This window comes from Brienomyrus brachyistius, chromosome 4 (genome assembly GCF_023856365.1).
Source record: "Brienomyrus brachyistius isolate T26 chromosome 4, BBRACH_0.4, whole genome shotgun sequence".
Lineage (NCBI taxonomy): Eukaryota > Metazoa > Chordata > Actinopteri > Osteoglossiformes > Mormyridae > Brienomyrus > Brienomyrus brachyistius.
In genome coordinates, this window is record NC_064536.1 from 10,313,903 (window position 1) to 10,334,552 (window position 20,650).

Here is a 20,650-nt window from a genome sequence, read left to right on the forward strand (position 1 = left end):
GGACATCCCAATATAAGACTATATAAACAATGACACTGTTATTATATGTTTCTATTCACACATCCATTTTCTAGGCTACTGAACACACATTCTTACCTACATGCTTTAATTTTACATTATTGTAAATTTTTACCGGCACATTTCACTAATATTAATAACGCGTGGAGCAGCTTTGACATAAATAATGAAGCTTCGTCTCAGTGCATTAGATTGGCTACAGAAACCTGCAATGCCGGTTGTGTGCCTGACACAGACAATCACATTTTGTGCAGCGTCAGTGTGAGCCATCAGACTTTATTCTGTATTCCCCACTCCTCCATCAGGCTGCCTCGACTGCAGCCATGTTTTCTGCAGAATGAGACTCTGGGAATTTTCCTGCTCCCAATAATACGATCGCCAGCTCAGTCTTATCATTTATAAAATGGCATTTGACTGCTAAATAAGCTTCCATATGTATGAATGTCCACATGTCAGATGTTAGTCTTACTGCTTTGGCATTTCTCACCTCTTCCTTTGCTTTCTCTTTTTCTATCTTAAATGTCACCAAACCTTTTCATGTTTGCCTGTATGGGAGAATGTAGGTTGGATCCAGGATCCCCATAACCTCCCTAAATCCAGCATCATCCACTATGGTGAAGGGTTGTGAATCCTTCACAGTCATATTGACCAAAGCCTCATCAATCATTTGTTTCTTGGTCTCTATATGGGATATATTATACAGATTATTGGGTAATACCCTCACCCAAATCTGATATTATGTATTCATACAAATAAACTTGACCTTGGACACAATAATGACAAATAATAATAATAATAATAATAATAATTTTTATTATTATTATTATTATTATTATTAATAATAAATTATTCTAAATGAATTATTATTAAATTATTATGATGATTAAAACTTATGCTGCAGTGTGTGTGTACTGCGAAATATGTGCTGTACAACAGGTTTGAAACCGGTAATGAGGATTGTGCCACATTTTCAGTTTCCAAAGTCACATGGTTGAGTGCAGAAAGAAGCTTCAGATGACCATGGTCACGTGTTCAGGGTGGAATGGAGGAAACCTTCAAGCTGTGCTTCAGAATGTAGTGAATCGTTTTGTTTGTTGTCAAGCTGGGGTGGCATGGTGGTGCAGGGACCTGGGTTCGAGTCTCTGCCGGGGTCACATGTGTGCGGAGTTTGCATGTTCTCCCCACGTCGTCGTGGGGTTTCCTCCGGATACTCCGGATTCCCCCCACAGTCCAAAAACATGCTGAGGCTAATTGGACTTGCTAAATTGCCTGTAGGTGTGCATGTGAGAGTGAATGGTGTGTGAGTGTACCCTGCGATGGGCTGGCCCCCCATCCAGGGTTGTTCCCTGCCTCGTGCCCATTGCTTCCAGGATAGGCTCCGGACCCCCTGCGACCCAGTAGGATAAGTGGTTTGGAAAATGGATAGATGGATGGTGTCAAGCTTAACATCACTAGCTGCCCCATTCCCTCTGTTAGTCTACGTGTCATTTTCTTAGCTACTTTTTCCCTGGTGAGTTTTGACCCCTTATTGTTCCTTTATTGTGTGTCTTTCCAGTTTGGTTCAGTCTCCTTAATTCCCTTTGTCTTGGAGCTTTTAAGTGCATCGTCACCTTGTTTCCCTGCCTGCACCAGGCTGCACCCCAACATGCACATTAAATATATGATCTGTGCAAATTCTGAAGCATCTTTAATAAATCCCATTTTACACATTTTACACATTTTCCTTTCTGAATTTGCATGGAACATCAATGATGCACATCAATGACCACTTTGACACAGTTCCCATACGAATTAAACCAACTTCCCAGTAGATTCAGAGGTTTCAGTATCGCAGGAGAAAAGATGCATTCTTGTTGTTCACAGTGCAGTTTACTACAAAGTGGCCCATTCTCAACTGACATGCGATCTGACATCAATCAAATAGGACATCAGTTGAGGAGCCGGTCCTGCAGTGCAGCCCAGGACACATTCGCCTTCACATTGCTATAAGAATGTGGCCATATGCAGCCCAGACCACCTCCCAATGTGGGCTGAGTGATCGGATCTCAATGCATCTTCAATGCATCCTGGGTAATTAGCGCTGTCCACTTGTGATTGGATCACCCAGGACGCATGTTAATACCAGGTGGAAACAGGACCAAAGGGTCTATGTCCATTGTATCCTACCTACAGTCAATAAATCATTTACGAATATCCATCTATCCATCCATCCATCCATCCATCTATCTATCCATCCATCCATCTATCATCCATGCATCCATCCATCCATCCATCCATCCATCTCCTAACCGGTAATCCAGGTCAGGGTCAGGGGGAGTGCCTGGAGCCTTTCCCAGGCAGCATAGGGCCCAAGGCTGGGGTCCACCCTGGACAGGATGATTGATGAATGTGATCTCAGCTAATGAAACAAACTTGTTTTGTCATCTTTTTCTTATCTATAGAAACAAATGGATGAAACGCAGAGGGAATTTCAGCAGAGAATTCAGATGAGAGAGAAGGAGCTGCAGGAGCTGAGAGAGGCTGTGGCCTCATTCACAGTGAGTATGAACCTGAGGAGAAGATAACAGCTGGCTTGTGATCATATTGAATCTTCTTTCAGATTCAACAGATTGCAGATTTACAGACTTGTGCGGATTAATCAAATGAATGTTGCTGTGGGTTATTCTGGGTCAGTGGGATAAAGTTGCTAGATTACAGAGTTTAACCAAGTGTTGCAGCAGTAGTAGCTTATTTATTAAGAAAAAAAAAAAAAACATTAAAGGCCCATTTGAGAAAAATGCAACTTTTCACAACCCAGCGTAATGCAAATAAACACAGAAAAAGTCACCTATTAAACTGAGACCTAATGGTGACAACCAACCTGCCCCATACAGCCACCAGTCTCTGCCAAATCCCTGCAGCTGACAGTGTATGAGCTTAATGAGTGATAATTTCCAATCAGTGCTGGCTGGGTTTCAGTACCTGAGGCATCCAGCATGGTGATGCTCCAAACCCCAGCCCTGTGCTGTTTTTATACCTCCTGTCAGCTAACATCTCTATTGTACAATGAGGCTGTCTGGAGTCTCAAAAGGGGCCAATTTACTGTCCTCTGCTCCCTGTGTCACCAACAGAGCTTAGCACAGTCAGCAGTGGAGGAGAGCGAGAGGATCTTCACTGAGATGATCCGCTCCATTGAGAGAAGACGCTCTGAGGTGACAAAGCTGATCAGAGATCAGGAGAAGGCTGCAGTGAGTCAGGCTGAAGGAGACATGGAGAGACTGAAGCAGGAGATTGATGAACTGAAGAGGAGACACTCTGAGCTGGAGCAGCTTTCACACACAGAGGATCACATCCATTTCCTCCAGGTAACAGAACAGCTACTTTGGCAATAAGAAAACCAGAGCATTCAAATGGATGCATATTGTCATTTGTATTTCAGCTAGTCTGTCATTTGTCAGATGTTAATGGTCCTGTTAATTAGATTGCAATACACATTTGCATTGATGAAGCTGTTTAATCAGACTGTGTGTCTGTAGAGGCGCCAGGCTCTTCCTGTCACTCCTGAGGCTGGATTTGGACCCAGAATCACTGTCAGTCCAAGATCTGATTTTGGGAATTTGAGGAAGGCGGTTTCTGAACTGAAAGATCAACTGGAGAATGTTTGCAGAATGAAAATGGCAGAGATCCATCACCCAGGTTAATACATTTTCTAGTCTGTTCATGTTAATATAGACCAGGGCTGGCCAATCTTACCCAGAAAGGGCTGCTTTTGCTGGCTACTAATTAGAGGACTGATTGGCTGAAGGGTCTCACACCTGGGGTTGAACAGCTGACCTAAAGGTTACCCCAAAGACCTGTGTACACACTGGCACTTTGCGGGTAAGATTGGCCACCCCTGATGTAGACCACGCAGAGAGACTATGCAGTACAGTCAGTCTCACATTTGTGTGACCAAGTCAGTTTGTTTTCAATAAGTTTAAATCTTTGTGATAACTGGTGAAAGAGCTTCACATTCTACAGGCTGCAAAATCACATAAGACATGTTTCTTCTACATCATAGAAACCAAAAATCTGTATTATGTGTAACTTACCATGATTTGCAGTTTGTTAAAATGCCTGTTATTGTCCCTCATAATGATAATACCCCACTGCTGTTATCTCCACAGTGAGTGAAGTCCATCTCCCACAAGTAAATTCCTTTTACTCACATCCCTGTTTCTCTCTGTCTCCTTCTAGTTACCAAAGACACCATCCTACCAGTATTAGTGCCCAGGACCAGAGCAGAATTCTTACACTGTGAGTCTGTTCACACACTAGCTTCTCTCTTCCTGTATGAGGTGGAGTGTGTTTTATTGTGTTTTATTGTGTTTTATTATATTTCATTTTCTTCTGCTAGTGGAGCTTCTCTTTCTCTCTCCCGCTGCCTCCTGGTCTTTCACATTTACATGAGCTTTTTGTCTCAGTGGACTTTAAATCCAGTTGCAAAGTAAGGCAAGTTTATTCAGGGTGCTTTTCCACTGCACCAGGTTCGGTACTTTTGGTTCTTTCCCTTTTCCATTGACTTCCAGTCGAGTACCAGTACCAGAAGTTCCAGTACCAAAAGCACCATTGCAGCTGGGGTACTTTTTCGGTACTTCGGAACTTTGGTGTGGGACTTACAAACACATTCATTGTCAATTTAAAAAACAATTAAAAAAAGTCTAAAAGCCCAAAAAACAAATAAACAGTTAACTAAAAAGAAGTGACATTGTAGAGGCAGCGTATGACGAAACTCCTGCTAATTTAATTTATTGAAAAGCTGCAGCAAACAGTAACGTTTTAAGCCCTGATTATAATGAGCTGACAGTGTTAGCAGACCTCAGGTCTTCAGGAAGCTTGTTCCACAGACAGGGAGCATAGAGACTAAAAGCTGCTTCAGCCTGTTTGGTCTTTATTCTGGGACACGGAGTAAACTTTCAGGGGTCTGGGTGCTTCTTCACAAGGTTCAAGAAAATTAGTGCCATTTAGTGCCTTGTAGACAAGTAGTAATATTTAAAAATTAACCCAGGAAGCCAGTGCAGTGACTAAGGACCTGTGTAATATGCTCCACTTCCTTGGTGTTAGTGAGGACTCTGGTGGCAGCATTCTGGATGAGCTGCAGCTGTCTGACTGATTTATTACCAAGACCTGCAAAGACACCATTTCAATAGTCTAGCCTGCTGGAAATAAGCACATGAACAAGCTTTTCCGTATCTGGTTTAGAGAGAAATTCTTCTCTCTCTCTCTTATTGGGCTGGTTTCAGCTTCTGTTGAGCGGATTTTAAGCAGAACTTGGGCTGGACCTGGGAACACTGTACTGATGCCTCATTTCCACCAACATGGAGCCGGTGCTGGGCTGGTTGTCACTTGATGCCTTTTCAGAAGCTGCCTGCGTCTCCACCAGTTTAAAAAATGAACATAGGTGACAGTGAGAGTAAAGGTTCATATGTATTCCGTTTTGTGGGATTTGTTCTTATCTGTTCCAGAATAAGTTTTTATAAGCTGCCAACTGTCCTTTTAATGATTGCGCAATTGAAGATGCCAGTAACTGAACTTTGCAATATGCCTCATGATCTCACACAATATTTTATATGTTAGACCTGGTTTTCATTTACAATGCAAAGTTACGATAATAAGCTGGCTAGTTGTTTTACTGCTGGCACCAGAAATATTAGACAAAACTACATTGGTTATTGACTGAATTATCCAGCAATGCGGACAGTTTGGATGCAATGGCCCCTCCCACTTGCACTGATGTTATAATTTTATTTATTTATTTTTTTTGTGGTGGCCTACAGCCTTGTGACTTTGACCGAATCACATATGACATATCGGAGTATCTTCCCATATGTCATTGCTTAATTATACTGCACTCATTAGGCATTCTAAACACAGCTATAAATATTTATAAAAAGCATACTGTAACTGTCATGCCCGGCTTGTACGATCCTCGTGTGTGCCACGCCCCCCGATTATCAACGTGTGCTTCCCCAATTGTACCCAGCTGTGTCTTGTTTTGATCAATCCTGTCTATTTGAGTCGATGTCTTGCCTGAGTCCTTCGTCTGTCATTGATGTTAGTTGGCGTCTGATGTTTCCCGTCCGAAGTCCTTTGACTAAACCCCGTTTACCCCTTATTCTGCCTGCCTGCTTCCTGCTCGCTCGCCTGTCCGTGCGCAGCCGCGTACCCACCGCCCGTGACAATAACACATTATATCCATGATTATAACGCTTTATGAATGCTTTATGACACACTCATCTATAAGGCACTGTAAATACCTTCATAATGCAATACAAAGCATCCTTAATGCTTATACAGATCATTATAATGCATTATGAAGGTATTTATAGTGCATTAAAGATGAGAGCTTCAGAAATCATTCATTATGCATAATAAGCATGCTTATAATGTGTTATGCCTTTTGATAAATATTTAAAGCCATGATTATAACGCATTACAATGGATTATTATTTGTTGTGAATTTTTTTAATTACTAACAACATGGCCTTAAGTGTTCCAGAGATTTTATAGTGTTCCGTAATCTGAGCAAATGGAAGCATGTAGATGTTGAACAAAGAGGCTCAGTGAGGATTATAATTCTAATTGGTGATCAGTGTTGACACACCACAGCACACAGTGTACAACACCGAAATGTGTCCTCTGCATTTAACCCATATGTGACATCGTGACATAGCAAGGGGCAGCTAATTCAGCGCCCTGAGAGCAGTGTTTTGCTTAGGGTCCCTCAGCGGTGCCTTGCTGGTCGGGGATTCTATCCAACAACCATTAAGCCACCACTGCCCACTGCCAATAACAGACCCCTGAGGAACTCCACATGTAATTTCTGTTCATTCAGATTCATAATTACCCTTCTGACAGAAAGTAGTGCCTGACTTGTAAAAATAATTCAAACCAATTAAATAAGGCAGCTGCTCCACCTCCTTTCCTAGTCTCTTTATCAGTGATCTAGTCTCACTGATGAAGGGCAAGTAGGAGTAGCTGGTTTGATCAGGGCTGCTGCATAGTTTTCATTTGACCCCATTTCAGTTTGACGCATAAAAATCAAGGTTTATCTTGATAATACAATCAGTCATTAATAATGATTTTCCAGCCACAGACCTGATATTCAGTAAAGATCAGTTTAATGTATTAAACACATTGTCTGACCCAGTGTGTAGGTGACGCACAACTGGAGTCAGATGAGAGAGAGTAGCTGTGGGCTTTGATGCACTTTGTTCCCTCTGAAGTCAGTCAGAGCAGGAATGGCTGACACTGGGGCTGCTCCTCACTGCCTAGTGTGGGCTGTAGCTACAGCAGGGGATCCAAACCAAGTAAGCGGGGGGGGGGGGGGTAAGGGCCCAGTCTGTCCTAGATGTCATCATGCACTGTAATGCTGAAAGCTGGGAAACTGCCCTCGCTTTGTTTGGGTAGCAGGAACTTTTGGTATCACTCAGTAAGAGCTCGTCAAGACCTGTTATCTGCATCCTTATCCTGTGTGAGCTACGGTATCTATGGGCAGTGAGGTCCGGGGGGGGGGGGGGGGGCTTCCTTCCTTTACGTTTGCTTCATTAATATTGTCCTAAGACGGCACCCGCAGTCTTCCCCAAACTGGTTGTGACACTGAACATCTCCTAAGTCTGTGCTTTAGGGCCATGACTTCACACGGCACGACTACACCTGCGCGCGTAGTTTACATCTATCTGGAGGATTGAAGGTCATGTCCACCAGGGGGCAGTGCGAGAAAACCAGCTTGGTCGGTTCCTTCGTTTCCAGTCTCACTTGTGGGAGTCAAGATGGCGCTCTGAAGAACACGCTTTGATTAGAGCTGCAAACCGACTTGTTTTGTTTACCGTGTAGTGTGAACTATATGCAGTTTTACTGCTGTCTGGTTTTATTTAATCATCCAGTGACAGCAATAACTATACATAGTCATGATGACAGGCTCTGAAAAAAGAAAAAACTGATGGAAGAGATTAAACAAGAGATAAAACAACAGCACCTTTTCAAATCAGCCGCAAACTGATTTTTGGCTTATTTCTAATGAATTAGGAAATATTTAAACAAACATTATACCTTCACCATTTTCTGACCACCGAGTCATTGACATCCATATATCCATATTGTCATCGTCTATCCATCCATCCATCCATTTTCCAAACCGCTTATCCTTACTGGGTCGCGGGGGGTCTGGAGCCTATCCCAGAAGCAATGGGCACGAGGCTGGTAACAACCCAGGATGGGGGGCCAGCCCATCGCAGGGCACACTCACACACCATGCACTCTCACATGCATTCCTACGGGCAATTTAGCAAGTCCAATTAGCCTCAACATGTTTTTGGACTGTGGGGGGAAACCGGAGTACCCAGAGGAAACCCCACAACGACATGGGGAGAACATGCAATCTTTGTCATCGTCTACTGGATATAAAATATCTTCAAACGGGATATTAAACAGTTCAATCTTGAGAAATAAATTAGCTATTTTAAATATAGAATAATTAACTGACTTACACTGGAACAGACCCAATACAGAAAAAAGTATTGTAATAATAACATGATGTAGCAAAATTTGTCAGAAGGTTTAGTAGTGACTTGGTGCGAATCGGAAGAGATGAAGAAAAGAAAATTATAAATGAGATTTACTGCTTTAACCTGCAAACCAGTCAGTCGTCTGACTGATACAGAATATAATGTAGGACGTGACTTACAGGATAAATTGTATGATTATATATAAACATAAGGCAGAAGGAGCCTTTGTTAGATTGTGGCAAAAATGGCTTGAACAAGGTGAGCAGAACTCTTACAAGTTCTTACATGGCTTGAACAAGGTGAGCCTATTTCTTTAGGCTAGAAAGACAGCAAGCCAGGAACAACAGCATTATGCGGGCGAGGATTGATGGAAATGTCGCAGATGCCAACTTCTCAACTGAGTTCTTCAATAAATTGTATGTCAGGAGTCTTGATCGAAGATTTTCGATTTCTTCTCAAACATCACAGGAATAACTGATGTGGATCGTGAACTTTGTGACGTCCCAGTTGGTTTAACTGAGATGTCTGCAGCAATAAATTGCTTAAAAAATAATAAATCGCCGGGAACAGACAGTCTAATCCGGAGTCTTTTTTAATCATTGCTGGAGATTTCAATCAGGCAAATATGAAGCCAATTTTCCCCAAATTCTTCCAATATATGAACATCCCAGCTAGAGGGAGAATCTGTCTGGACAATGTTTACACAAACGTTTGTGAGGCCTACAAGGCCCCCCCCCCCACCTCGGCTACTCAGACCATGTCACTGTGTTCATGGTTCCTGTGTATAAATCCCTGCTGAAGCACAACAAACCAGTCAGTAAGAGTGTGGCCAGCTGGTGCCGTCTCAGCTCTCCAAGGCTGCTTTGGATCTACTGACTGGGACATTTTTAAGGAGGCTGCTATAAATGGTGACGCCAATCAACCTGGAGGAGTATATAAACTCTGTGATCGATGACCACGACAGCCGACCAAAGGCCCTGGATGACGAGGGAAGTGCTCACACAGCTAAGAATCAGAAATGCAGCTTTCAGATCTAAAGACAAGGCTGCCCTCAAGACGCCCAGAGACAACCTGTCCCGAGCTATGAGGATAGCCAATCAGGCACATGCACAGAGGATCAATGAACACTTTAAATGCACTAAAGACACACGCCGTATATGGCAGGGAATTCAGCCAATCACGATCTACGAGCCCATCCTACACATCAATGGCGGTGATGTCTCCCATCCAGATGAGCTACAAAACTTTTTTGTACAGAATAAGGAGCCAACACCACCCTCCCCCCCCGCCCCTCCCAGTGAGGAGCTACTCTGTCTGTCCACAGCTGATGTGAGAAGTCTTCTATCCAGAGTCAATCTACGCAAAGCTGCAGGACCTGACAACATACTTGGCTGAGTGCTGAGAGAATGCTGACCACTGACCACCTGGCTGGTGTCCTCACAGAATGCACCTCTTTAAGCCAGTGGTCTGTCCCAGCATGCTTCAAATTAACCACCATCATCCCAGTGCTGTAGAAGCCATCAGTGACTAGCCTGAATGACTACTGCCCTGTAGCACTCATGTCAATCATCATGAAGTGCTTGGAAAGGCTGGTCATGGCAGTAATACATAAAGACCAATCTTCCCACCTCTCTAGACCCTCTCCGATCTGCATACCGGTCCAACAGGTCTACTGAGGACACCGTAGCCTCTGCCTGTCACCTTTCCCTGATACATCTGGGTAAGAGAGTCACATTTGTCAGGATGTTATTCATAGACTTCAGCTCTACTTTCAATACGTCCCTCAAAAACTGAGGGGGTTAAGCTTGAACACCACTCTCTGTGGCTGGATCTTGGATTTCCTGACAGAGACACCCCAGTCAGTATGTATGGGCTGCAACACGTCCAACACTGTCATCATCAAGTTTGTGGATGATACAACTGTGGTGGGACTGATAAACAGAGAAGATGAATCAGCATACAGAGAAGAGGTGGAAAGTCTGTCCACAAGCTGCAGAGACAACAATCTACCTGTCAACGTTGACAAGGCAAAGGAGATGATTGTGGACTTCAGAAGGACATGACCTGCCCACACCCCACTCAGCATCAACGGTACTGCTGTGGAGATTGTAAGGAGAACCAAGTTCCTCGGTGTGGACATAACTTAGGAACTTACATGGACAAAAAAACACTGCATCCTTATTCAAGAAAGCCCAGCAAAGACTAAATGTCCTGAGGCGCTGAAATAAGCAAACCTTCCCCTCCCATCCTCACCATGTTCTATAGAGGCACCATCGGCAGTGTTCTGACTAACTGCATCACCATCTGGTATGGCAGCTGCAACAAATCTGACCACAAGTGCCTGTAGAGAGTAGTGAAGACAGCAGAGAACATTATGGGATGCCTCTCCCTTCCCTACAAGCCGCTTTTTGCAAACGCAGTGTCTGCAAGGCCTGCAGCATTGTGCAGGACCCATCACATCCCTCACATGGTCATTCCACACTCCAGCCACCTGAGAGAAGATACTGCAGCATCAGAGCCGGGTCTGCCAGGCTGCGTGGCAGTTTTTACCCCCAGGCTGTCAGGCTCCTCAACACCAGGCTGCCCCCCAGGATCCCTCACTCTGCCTCATCACTGTCTGAACCCCTCCTTACCCCACAACTAAAGGCCACAGACCGACCCTTAAGCGCTGCACTGCACTTAACACTTTGTCACTCTGACATGGGGGCAATAATAAGAATCCCCATTATTCTCTGTCTGCTCCATCATTCTGCTTCTATTCCTATTTTCGGTAGTTAGAAATATTAGACGTTTTACTGCTGTTACTACTATGATCATACACTGTTTTGCACTGTGAACTCAGGCTGTTACAGTGTACATGATGGTGAATTCAGGTCTAACTGACTACAGAAAAAACATCATATATTTAATATAGTTCTAACAATATTGCGCATTACCCAATAGTGCACATTACCCAATATTGCACATCTACTCCTCTTCCTCAGTTGCACTGTCCTGTAAGTCCTTTGCACATTGTCTTGTCTTGTTTTCTATATTGGACTAAGTTTATGTTTACACTGTGCGCCCTGAGCTTCGCCATTTCATCTCTCTCTATACTTATATATGGTGCAGATGACAATAAAGTTCAATTTGACTTTGATCTCAGACTCTTGATCACAGTGCAGCAATTTGGAAAAAGAGGGAACTGAGCTGGAAGGTGAAGCTTTTAATTTACCGGTTGATCTACGTTCCTACCCTCACCTATGGTCATGAGCTCTGGGTGATGACCGAATAAATGAGATTGCGAATACAAGCAGCAAAAATGAGTTTCCTCAGTAGGGTGTCTGGGCTCAGCCTTAGAGAGGGTGAGGAGCTCAGACATCCGGGCTCAGAGTAGAACCGCTGCTTCTCCGAATTGAAAGGAGTCAGTTGATGGTTCTAGGATTCCTCTTGGACGGCGCCCTGGGGAGGTTTTCAGGGCATGTCCAACCTGGAGGAGGCCAGGGGGGAAAGCCAGAGATTATATATTAAATATACCCTGAGATATTATATATAATATATACAACATTATATATAGAATATATGTTATATATTAGATAAGTGGCAGAAAATCGATGGATGAATGAATGAAACTGTATTGAAAAATAACGCTGCTTATGAAAGTAGGCAAGTAAGAATTTCAAGTTAGAATTTCATTGTACCTTGTACACATGACACATGAAACTTATACTGCCATTAAATTTTGAAGACGCTTTCAACTGAAGGACACAATAGTGTTCGGAATACTTTTTTTTCTTGTCTCTGAAAATATACAACTCTTCTGGACACTCATTCTTAAAAAAATCAGATGCTACTTTAATACTATCTGTACCGCATGTAAAGACAATGTTCCGTGACAAAACGTGACCATACTGCCACCCCAATTTCTGGTGGTACTGCACATCGCGCATGCGTCTTGTAATCTTCATGTAGGCGCGCAGACTCAGCCGGAATCTACACAGAAAACACGTGGCGGCCAGACTGGTACCTCTCCGCGCGCGTACAGGCGGACGTGTGTGTCTGAACTTTTATGATGCATTTTACTCCTCCGCGGACGACCGCCTGCCGCACTCCAGATCTGTCTTCAAACGCCAACATAGATGATTTTGATGAGGATTGGGGTAGTTTGCAAACCCTACAGCCAATTTTCAAGGTAATAAAACTGTTACATACATATAAATGCGTATGCATATATGTGCAGACTTGCCCCGAAATGACAATCTCACGCAAGCCAGTTGATCAAAGTTGGCAGCCCCGTGAACTGCCGCTCTGAATTTGTAAAACGTAGGGAAACATACACAGACCTCGCGGCTGTAGTACGTGTGCAGGGAATATCAGAATAATAATTTACTAATAATACTTAAATAGGACACGTGCGCATGTGCAAAGTACACAGCTTGACCAGAGAAATGAACGTTTCCATGTACGCATACGCGGTGTAATACGCGAGTGATGCGCTTTGCGGAGAACCAGCGAGATGCGTCCGCGTTGGGAGCGTCGCGTCGGCGCGCTGCTGGAGAGAGGTGTGTGTCCAAAGTGGATTAAAAGAAATTCATATTATGACCTAAAAACAAACTCACTTTTAGTGGTAATCTTTGTTGTGTAATTTTATGGTTAATATGTTTGATGAATGCTGTTTGTAATTTTATTTACCTGTAATTAAGCCTATTAGTTTAACACGCGCATCATTTTGGCGCGTCTTCCCGCCGGCGTCGCGCGGGCGTCCAACATTTCCTGAGGTATTTCACATATTTGACTTTTCATATTTTATGCATCGTACAGAATAATAGAGCGCAGGCTATATTGCAGTTCGGCCCCAGCGAGTCTCTCAGCGCGGCGTGTCTCACAGCGCAGGGGGCAGCCGGAGCGCCGCAGACTCGGGCGGCTACATGAGTATATTGGGAATAAAATGTGTGTATTGGAGCGAGTTCTGTGTGAGTGAGTGTATGAGGTGTGACAGTGATAATGATGGAGATGCTGGGCTTCGTCATGGGATTAGTCGCTCTTCCTCTTGCCTACAGACTCCTGCCAGCTGACGCTGGACCCCAACACAGCAAACAGAGAACTGTCTCTGTCAGGGGGGAACAGGAAGGTGACACTGGGGGCAGAGCAGCCATATCCTGATCATCCAGAGAGATTTGACTGGTACCCCCAAGTTCTGTGCAGAGAGAGTCTGACTGGTCGCTGTTACTGGGAGGCTGAGTGGAGTGGAGAAGGAGCCTGGATAGGAGTGACTTATAAAGGAATCAGGAGGAAAGGAGGGAGTTATGACTGTCTGCTTGGATTCAATGACAAGTCATGGGTGCTGTGCTGCTCTCCTCACAGTTACTCTGTCTATCACAATAATAAACGGACTGTCATACCCATAAAGCCCTCAGGCTCCCGCAGAGTAGGAGTGTATCTGGACCGGGCGGCTGGTACTCTGTCCTTCTACAGAGTCTCCTCTGATGGACTGACCCTCCTGTACAGCTTCACCTCCTCATTCACTGAACGCCTCTATCCAGGGTTTTTGGTTTATTATCCAAACTCCTCCGTGTCGCTGTGCATGCTGGGATAGCTCACTGTGTGCTGGAGGAATCATTTTTACCGTATCAGAGTCACATGTCGCTGCTTCTCCACGGCAAAAAGGTAAAATCTCTGCTTTATAACCAGTATAACCCTTTTTACTCTGTATGAAGTGTGACGTATGTTAATAAAATAAGTAATTGGGTTCTGTAAGCTGAACAAACATGGAAAATTACTCTTTTTCTCTGACTTATGTTCTATGTTGTCTGTAAATGCACCTAAACTGCCAAAACAAATTCATAGTACATGCAGTTGTACCAATAGAGTTCATTCTGATTCTGAATAAAATAAAATGTAATGAAATCTAAGCCTGATGAGTGGGGGGAGCTTTTCCCCTCCCCTCTATATGTATATTTTATATTTCTGTCTATATATTGTATGTGCTACCTGTACACTGACAATAAAGGCTTCCTATTCTATCCCATTAATGTCCCGGTTCCGCGCTGCCCAGAACGTAACTGAGTAACAGACTTAATCCGCGCTCTCTGCTCACTGAGCGCAGCAGCCTGATATCGCAGCGGCGACGCTTTGGCCAGCAGGGGGCGGCAGACGGCAGACAGTTTATTAACTCAAAACCTACAGCGGTCCTAAGGTAACTTAGTAAAGATAATATAATCAAATTAATCATATATTAACTAAGTAAACATGAATAACATAAAATCTTAATAAGGCACGTTAGTACAACAACAACAGAAAGGCACCTGATCATCAATGAAGTAGTGTAGGTGATTACCAATTATCAGAAAAAACACATAAATCCTGTTTCATTAGGAATCCTGAGATATATACAGTACTGTGCAAAAGTCTTAGGCAGTCATAGGAAATGTTTAAAGCTATTTATCTGGGTAGTAAATGTATATTTTCTCAGTATGAAAAACAAAATTTTATATTAGAACATATGCAAATTATGAGTAAAACAAAAAAACTAAAAGGAATTTCTTATGTTTTCAAAAAAGTTACTGATATCTTGTTGGATGGCTAGATGAACACCAATATGGTTCCTAAACCTCTCCTCAGGTTCACCTCGGCCATTTCATGTATTTCTTCAATTTCACCACCAGCTCAATTAATGAAACTAGTTTTGAAAAGTCACTGAGGTATTGATTAGCTATATGAGGTGTGCTAGTGGTCATGTCAAAAAATACATGAGTATATTGAAAATACTGCCAATACTGGGATGACTTTAGGAGAGATTTTGAAATGGTTAAGGGCAAATAATAACACAGACATAATAACATACGTTTAAACATGGATATCATTTAAAGTTTATGTGACTGCCTAAGACTTTTGCACAGTACTGTATATATATATATAGTCCTTTTTTTATTCCACACAGTTTAGGAATAAGATTCTCAGCCACAATATAACCCACAATACACTCACAGTGGCACTGCAGTAATACAGATATACCCCTGAACACAATGGGAAGGTGGATTCTTACTCCCTCTAGTGACGAGCTCCACATTCTGTGCTGCTGCCTCTGCTGGCGGCGTGTTTGTTTCTCTCCCCCCTGTCTAATTTAGACGTGGTGCACTTGTTCCCCTGGGGGTGGGTGTATAAGGTGGGTCCCCGGCTAATGGGGGAGGAATCGATCCTGTGGCAGCCAGCACGCCGGCTTCGGCTCTGCATCAGTGTTTCATTCTCCTTTTCTGTTCTGTTCTCTCCTGTTTGTGCTCTTTGTTAATAAATCACCCCTGACAATCCAACCATCCCGGGTCTGAGTCCGTTTATGCCCACAGCTCTTTCTGCTCCCATCCATTTAATATGTAAGGCATCTGCTTGTGTTGATGTTTCGCCTGATATTTCCTGCCAAACCTGCACATGGTTTTGTTGCCGTTTTTCACACATAAAACTGGGTCGTGCAGTGAGTCCTGTATCATAAGGGTGTCTTTCCTAGAGACTGATCAAGGGAGAACAACTCAGGCAGTGAAAGCTGAGCTGCTTCTGTTATCTGGCCTGATTAACAACCTGAGAAACGTTTGATTTGAGTTTAACAATAAGAGATTTACAGCATGTCAGATTAATAATGAGGACAGAACCAATAAATGACCAAAATTAAAACTCATAAGCCTGTGTGGAAGGTGTAGGAGCTGTTGGGCCATTTTAAACACAAGGTCAGCATGTTGGGGGAGTGACATGCAGGGGTCCATAACTGTGCCCAGTACATGTATAATCAACTTTGGAATATGACGACATCAAAAAAATACATAAGGTGAGGCTCCTTCTTGGTGAATCATGATCTCTCTGTATTTTCCTCTTTTCAGTCACGACTCCTATGAAGAGACAGGGAGTTAAAGGTCACCTAAAGGACACAGAAATACAAATAAAGTAACACACTTACATCACTGTTTAAACCATGGTGTCTCGTGAAAGTCCATTTTCCCTTCGTTGTTAATTTTATACATAAATTGAACATTATCTAAATATTTTTCTGTTTCTTTGAGACCTAAAACAGGCAGCATCATCTAAGTCAGTCTCAAGAAGATGTCAGAGACAATTTTGTCCTAATAGAAGATTAAAGGAATGAAATCACCCAAAAAGCCAGGAAAAGAAAGACAGAGGACAAAAGCTGATGCTACACAGGTTACAGTATGATTACATATAATATCGGAACCTGACTCTGTGTGTATCTGAGGATTTTCTGGCTCATTCACTGTAAAGTTGATTTTCACCAGCATTTATGGACACTAGCATTCACAAGTTTTAAATACAATGATACTAATTCATCAGTGCGATCGTGTACCTGACAGCTAGAGGGCAGTGCAGTTAACTCACCTATTTGAGTTAGATTGCTAAAGAGTTGTAGCTCACTTCATCTCCAGAGTCATTACGCTGCTGTGGTTTTGGCTGGAAAAGCAGAAAAGAAAGAAGCTGGTTTGTTATGTAATTTCCAAACATGTTGTCACTCATATGAAGGACAAATCAAAGTGTGCTTGCAATGTTTGATAGGCAATTTGCCACAAAGGTGCTATACAATGAAAGTATGACTTAACCTCGGCATAGCTAAATAAGGAGGGTTCAGTGCATAGAACTGACATATTGGGAATCTCAAACACTGTTGTTGTCCTTTTCAAAAATGAATCCCACGCATGCAAAAGAAGGTAGTAAAACAGGCTGATTCAAAAATCCTAGACTGTTATTGTCATGCCCTGCTCGTCCAATCCTCCTGTGTGCCACGCCCCCTCGTTAACCTCGTGTGAAATCCCCGCATTTACCAGTCGTTTCGTGTAATTTCCGATTAGTTCTGTGTATTTTGTTCCGCATTCGAGTACGTTTCCCTAGGTCTGCCATTGAAGTCCGATTGTCTACTGCACGGCACGGCAGGCTGCAGAGCTTTCTCCTACAGAGCTCCTCAGCTGTGGAATGGTCTTCCACCGAATGTGCGGGTTTCAGGCTCACTCTCAATAATAAAGTCTAGACTAAAAACCCACCTGTTTAATTTAGCGTATAGGGACACTAGTTCTAGCTCCAGCTCACTCCCAGTCAGACCTATAGTGTGAGGTGTAGAGCTGGGTGGGGATCGGTGCCATTGGCTTTGGATAAACTGGACTGTCAGTGCTGTCACTCTAGCTTCACAATCCCTTGTGGAATTGGAGTGCTGACATTTCAGGGACTCCCCATGCCTGCACTCCCACCTGCCTCTCCCTCCTACTGATGCTGCCATAGCCATATCTGCCGGAGCTTGCACATTGCACTTCATATTGCACTCACCTAACTGTTAGCACTGCCTATAGCCTCCTCTACTTTAACTAATTGTACATTTTATTTCCCATACTCCTCCTGGGCGGTGCTGCCTGGAGACCTCAATCTACCAAGATGTCCAGCACACCCTGCTACATGTGACGTCGCCACTACCAATGACGTCCCTGCATCTGGCTCGCCGTTCTGCCTGTGTCATCTCCCACATCTTATGATTTGGACAGTGTGACTTGGCACTTAACCATCTCTCCTATTTGACTCTCCCTGCCGGTCCCTGGAGGATGGGCTCCCCCTTTGAGTCTGGTCCCTCCCAAAGTTTCTTCCTTCTTGGAAGTTTTTCCTTGCCACTGTCGCCTTTGGCTTGCTCACTGGGGGCTTTGGGTGAGGATGCTGTAAAGCGCTTTGAGACGATGTTATGTCGTGATACTGTGCTATACAAAAATTAATTTGTTTGTTTGTTTGTTTGTTTGTGTCGAGTCTGCTGAGGTGTTGTGTATTTTTGGCTTGTTTCCATGTTCCTGCTCCAATTCCCCATTAAACATACTACCCAGTCCAACGTGCTCCTGCTCCGTGCATCCAGCCTGGTTACGACAGTTGCATCACAGTCTTACCTACACCCCCAAACTTAACATACACACCCCACTTTCAAGTCCAATTGATTCTGCACAACCTGCAACATATATTTTCTCTCTCGAGGGACATGCACCCACAGTGAGCAGAAAAATATATACTTACAGCTATTGATGTAAGGTTATTTATTACTAGTAGGCTAAGAATATAAATCCTATTTAGGGGTATGTTTCCCAAAAGCCCCCATTAGGAACTTAAATAGTTGAAATCATTTGACTGCATGGTTCCAACTATGGAAGTTGCTAACATTTTTAGCAACTATGCATTTAGGAAACATACTGTAGACCAGGTTAGCAGGGAAGTACTAAACAACATTATGCAAACTGTGATACTGAAATGGGCAAGAGGCTTGTGCACTTATGAGCTGCTCAGTTTGCTCACTGGAGTTCATGATAAAAAGCTGCCGGATGAAGCTAGGATTTTAACATCATTTGTTGACCGAAATACAAAATAAGTACAATGCTCTTGCTACAATGCTAAGAACAATGTTGAGAGTTTGCTGATGTGACAGTGTTACAGTTACATGTGGCAAAGTAGAAGGAGTAAGAATACACTGTAAAATAATGATGAAAACTATATTTTTTGTAATGACATAAACCAGTAACATACTATCATTATCAAGTATTATGTACTGTACATAGCATATCCTAGTGTTATACATATTTATGTCCTGTTAGTTTATCGACAGCCTGCCAGGGTGAATGGCAGAGGTCTTGAAAAGGGCCAACACTGCAAATATTGACTTTTTGCACAAACTTAATATAATTCAACACTTATGATATAATTTGACACTTATGATATACCTGTAATTATACTTTAGTTTACCACACTATCTGACATGAAGATCTACAAACACTGAAGCAGCAAACATTGTGAAAACCAATACTCAATTTCTCAAAACTCAATTCTCAAAACTCATAAGGGTGTGTAAAAAAATATATATCAAAGTTGAGACCCTGATGGAGTTTGAGCTGCGTCACTCATGGGAAGCCTAATCAACGGTAAGCTGTTCCTGCGTTCAGTCTGAACGAATCATTGCGCTGCGTTTGCGTTTTATGCATCACAAGGGATGCATATGAAAGGTGCTTGTTTACTTTTCATTAGTCCTGTGATTATAAGGTTGGCATGACAGTATAGGGGGCTGTTATGATGACTGACCGCCTGTCTGGGTCTTTTTTTGTTATTGATGGCAGCTAACGTGAACATCGCTGGGAATCCCGTGACCCACGGGAGTCATGAAAAATTGTCAACCTCTAGTGTCGCTCATATGAATATAGTTCACGATCGATAGTGCCCCCCCATAGTCAGTTAGATGCCAGCCTGGTAGATCCACTCTGACGCCGGCCCTGTTGCAGAGGCTGGAGCTTATCCCAGAAGCTAAGAGCGCAAGGCACATAATAGCCCAAGATGGAGTGCCAACCCATCACAGGGCACATGTACACACACTCACTCACAGATTCACACCTACAATATGGTAACTCCAATTCACTGTGACAACTTTATGGCCTATGGGGGAAACTGGACAACTCGAAGGAACCCTAGCATAGATTTAAAATATGAATATGATTTATGAGTATTAAATTGATAGTCAATCAGTGTAACATTATTATCATATCTATTTGAGAGTCATGCTTTGTTCAGTGTTTAGCTTACTCTGTGTTTGATGAGAAACAGTAAAATGAACGGGGAAGTTTAAGTCTCCCACACCACACCAGTACCAGTCTGTGTCCTTCATCTCCAGTCTGGTCAGAGTTACAGTCATGATTCTTTGTACATTATTGACATGCAGTTTAGTTCTGTTTCTGTCGAAAGTCTCTGTTCTGCGCCATATTTGTAAACAGGGCTTCTCCATGTTTCTCCTGCACCATGTCTTCCTGATGTACTTGTATTTGTCACTGTAGAGACACTGGACAGTGACAGTACCGCCCTCCTCACCATTCACCATGATGTCCCTCACTGACAGGTCTGGAGAACCTTAACGGAGAGACAGAATGGATACATGTTATCTGCAGTGGTTAAAGTGTGTCTGTATATCTTTGTTTTGTATCTCCATGTGGATTTATGAATACTTTTGGTAATTCAAGACTGTTTAACATGGAATTATTTATCTTGAGGTTGATTCTCCCATGCACTTAAGTAAAAAAAAGGGCAAAGCTGCGTGTTTTTTAACTTAAGCGTATTCTCCCATCGACTTA

At 43.1% G+C, this 20,650-nt stretch overlaps 3 protein-coding genes and 1 long non-coding RNA gene across 5 annotated transcripts in view; 3 read left to right on the forward strand and 1 right to left on the reverse strand.

The window, feature by feature from the left end:
* The window catches only part of LOC125740252 (tripartite motif-containing protein 16-like), a 129,803-nt gene that overhangs the window by 64,737 nt on the left and 44,416 nt on the right, over positions 1-20,650 (forward strand). The gene's annotated exons all lie outside the window — the stretch shown is intronic.
* The window catches only part of LOC125740251 (tripartite motif-containing protein 16-like), a 125,855-nt gene that overhangs the window by 1,823 nt on the left and 103,382 nt on the right, over positions 1-20,650 (forward strand). The gene's annotated exons all lie outside the window — the stretch shown is intronic.
* Positions 1-20,650, forward strand: part of LOC125740249 (tripartite motif-containing protein 16-like) — a 56,504-nt gene that overhangs the window by 1,798 nt on the left and 34,056 nt on the right. Inside the window, exons 2-6 of one of the 2 annotated variants that reach the window (XR_007397481.1) lie at positions 2,460-2,555; positions 3,129-3,362; positions 3,534-3,693; positions 4,234-4,293; positions 7,652-8,238. Coding sequence is in view for 1 of the 2 variants with exons in the window: in XM_049011159.1 (XP_048867116.1) it covers positions 2,460-2,555; positions 3,129-3,362; positions 3,534-3,693; positions 4,234-4,293; positions 13,583-14,118 (1,086 nt within the window). In the remaining variant the exon portion in view is untranslated. Of the gene's footprint in view, positions 1-2,459; positions 2,556-3,128; positions 3,363-3,533; positions 3,694-4,233; positions 4,294-7,651; positions 8,239-13,582; positions 15,068-20,650 lie in introns of those variants that run through there. The other variant, XM_049011159.1, reaches the window with a different exon arrangement.
* LOC125740255 (uncharacterized) overlaps positions 4,971-20,650 on the reverse strand; it is a 102,718-nt gene continuing 87,038 nt past the window's right edge. Inside the window, exon 3 of the long non-coding RNA XR_007397485.1 lies at positions 4,971-5,068. This is a non-coding gene — a long non-coding RNA (uncharacterized LOC125740255). The remainder of the gene's footprint in view (positions 5,069-20,650) is intronic.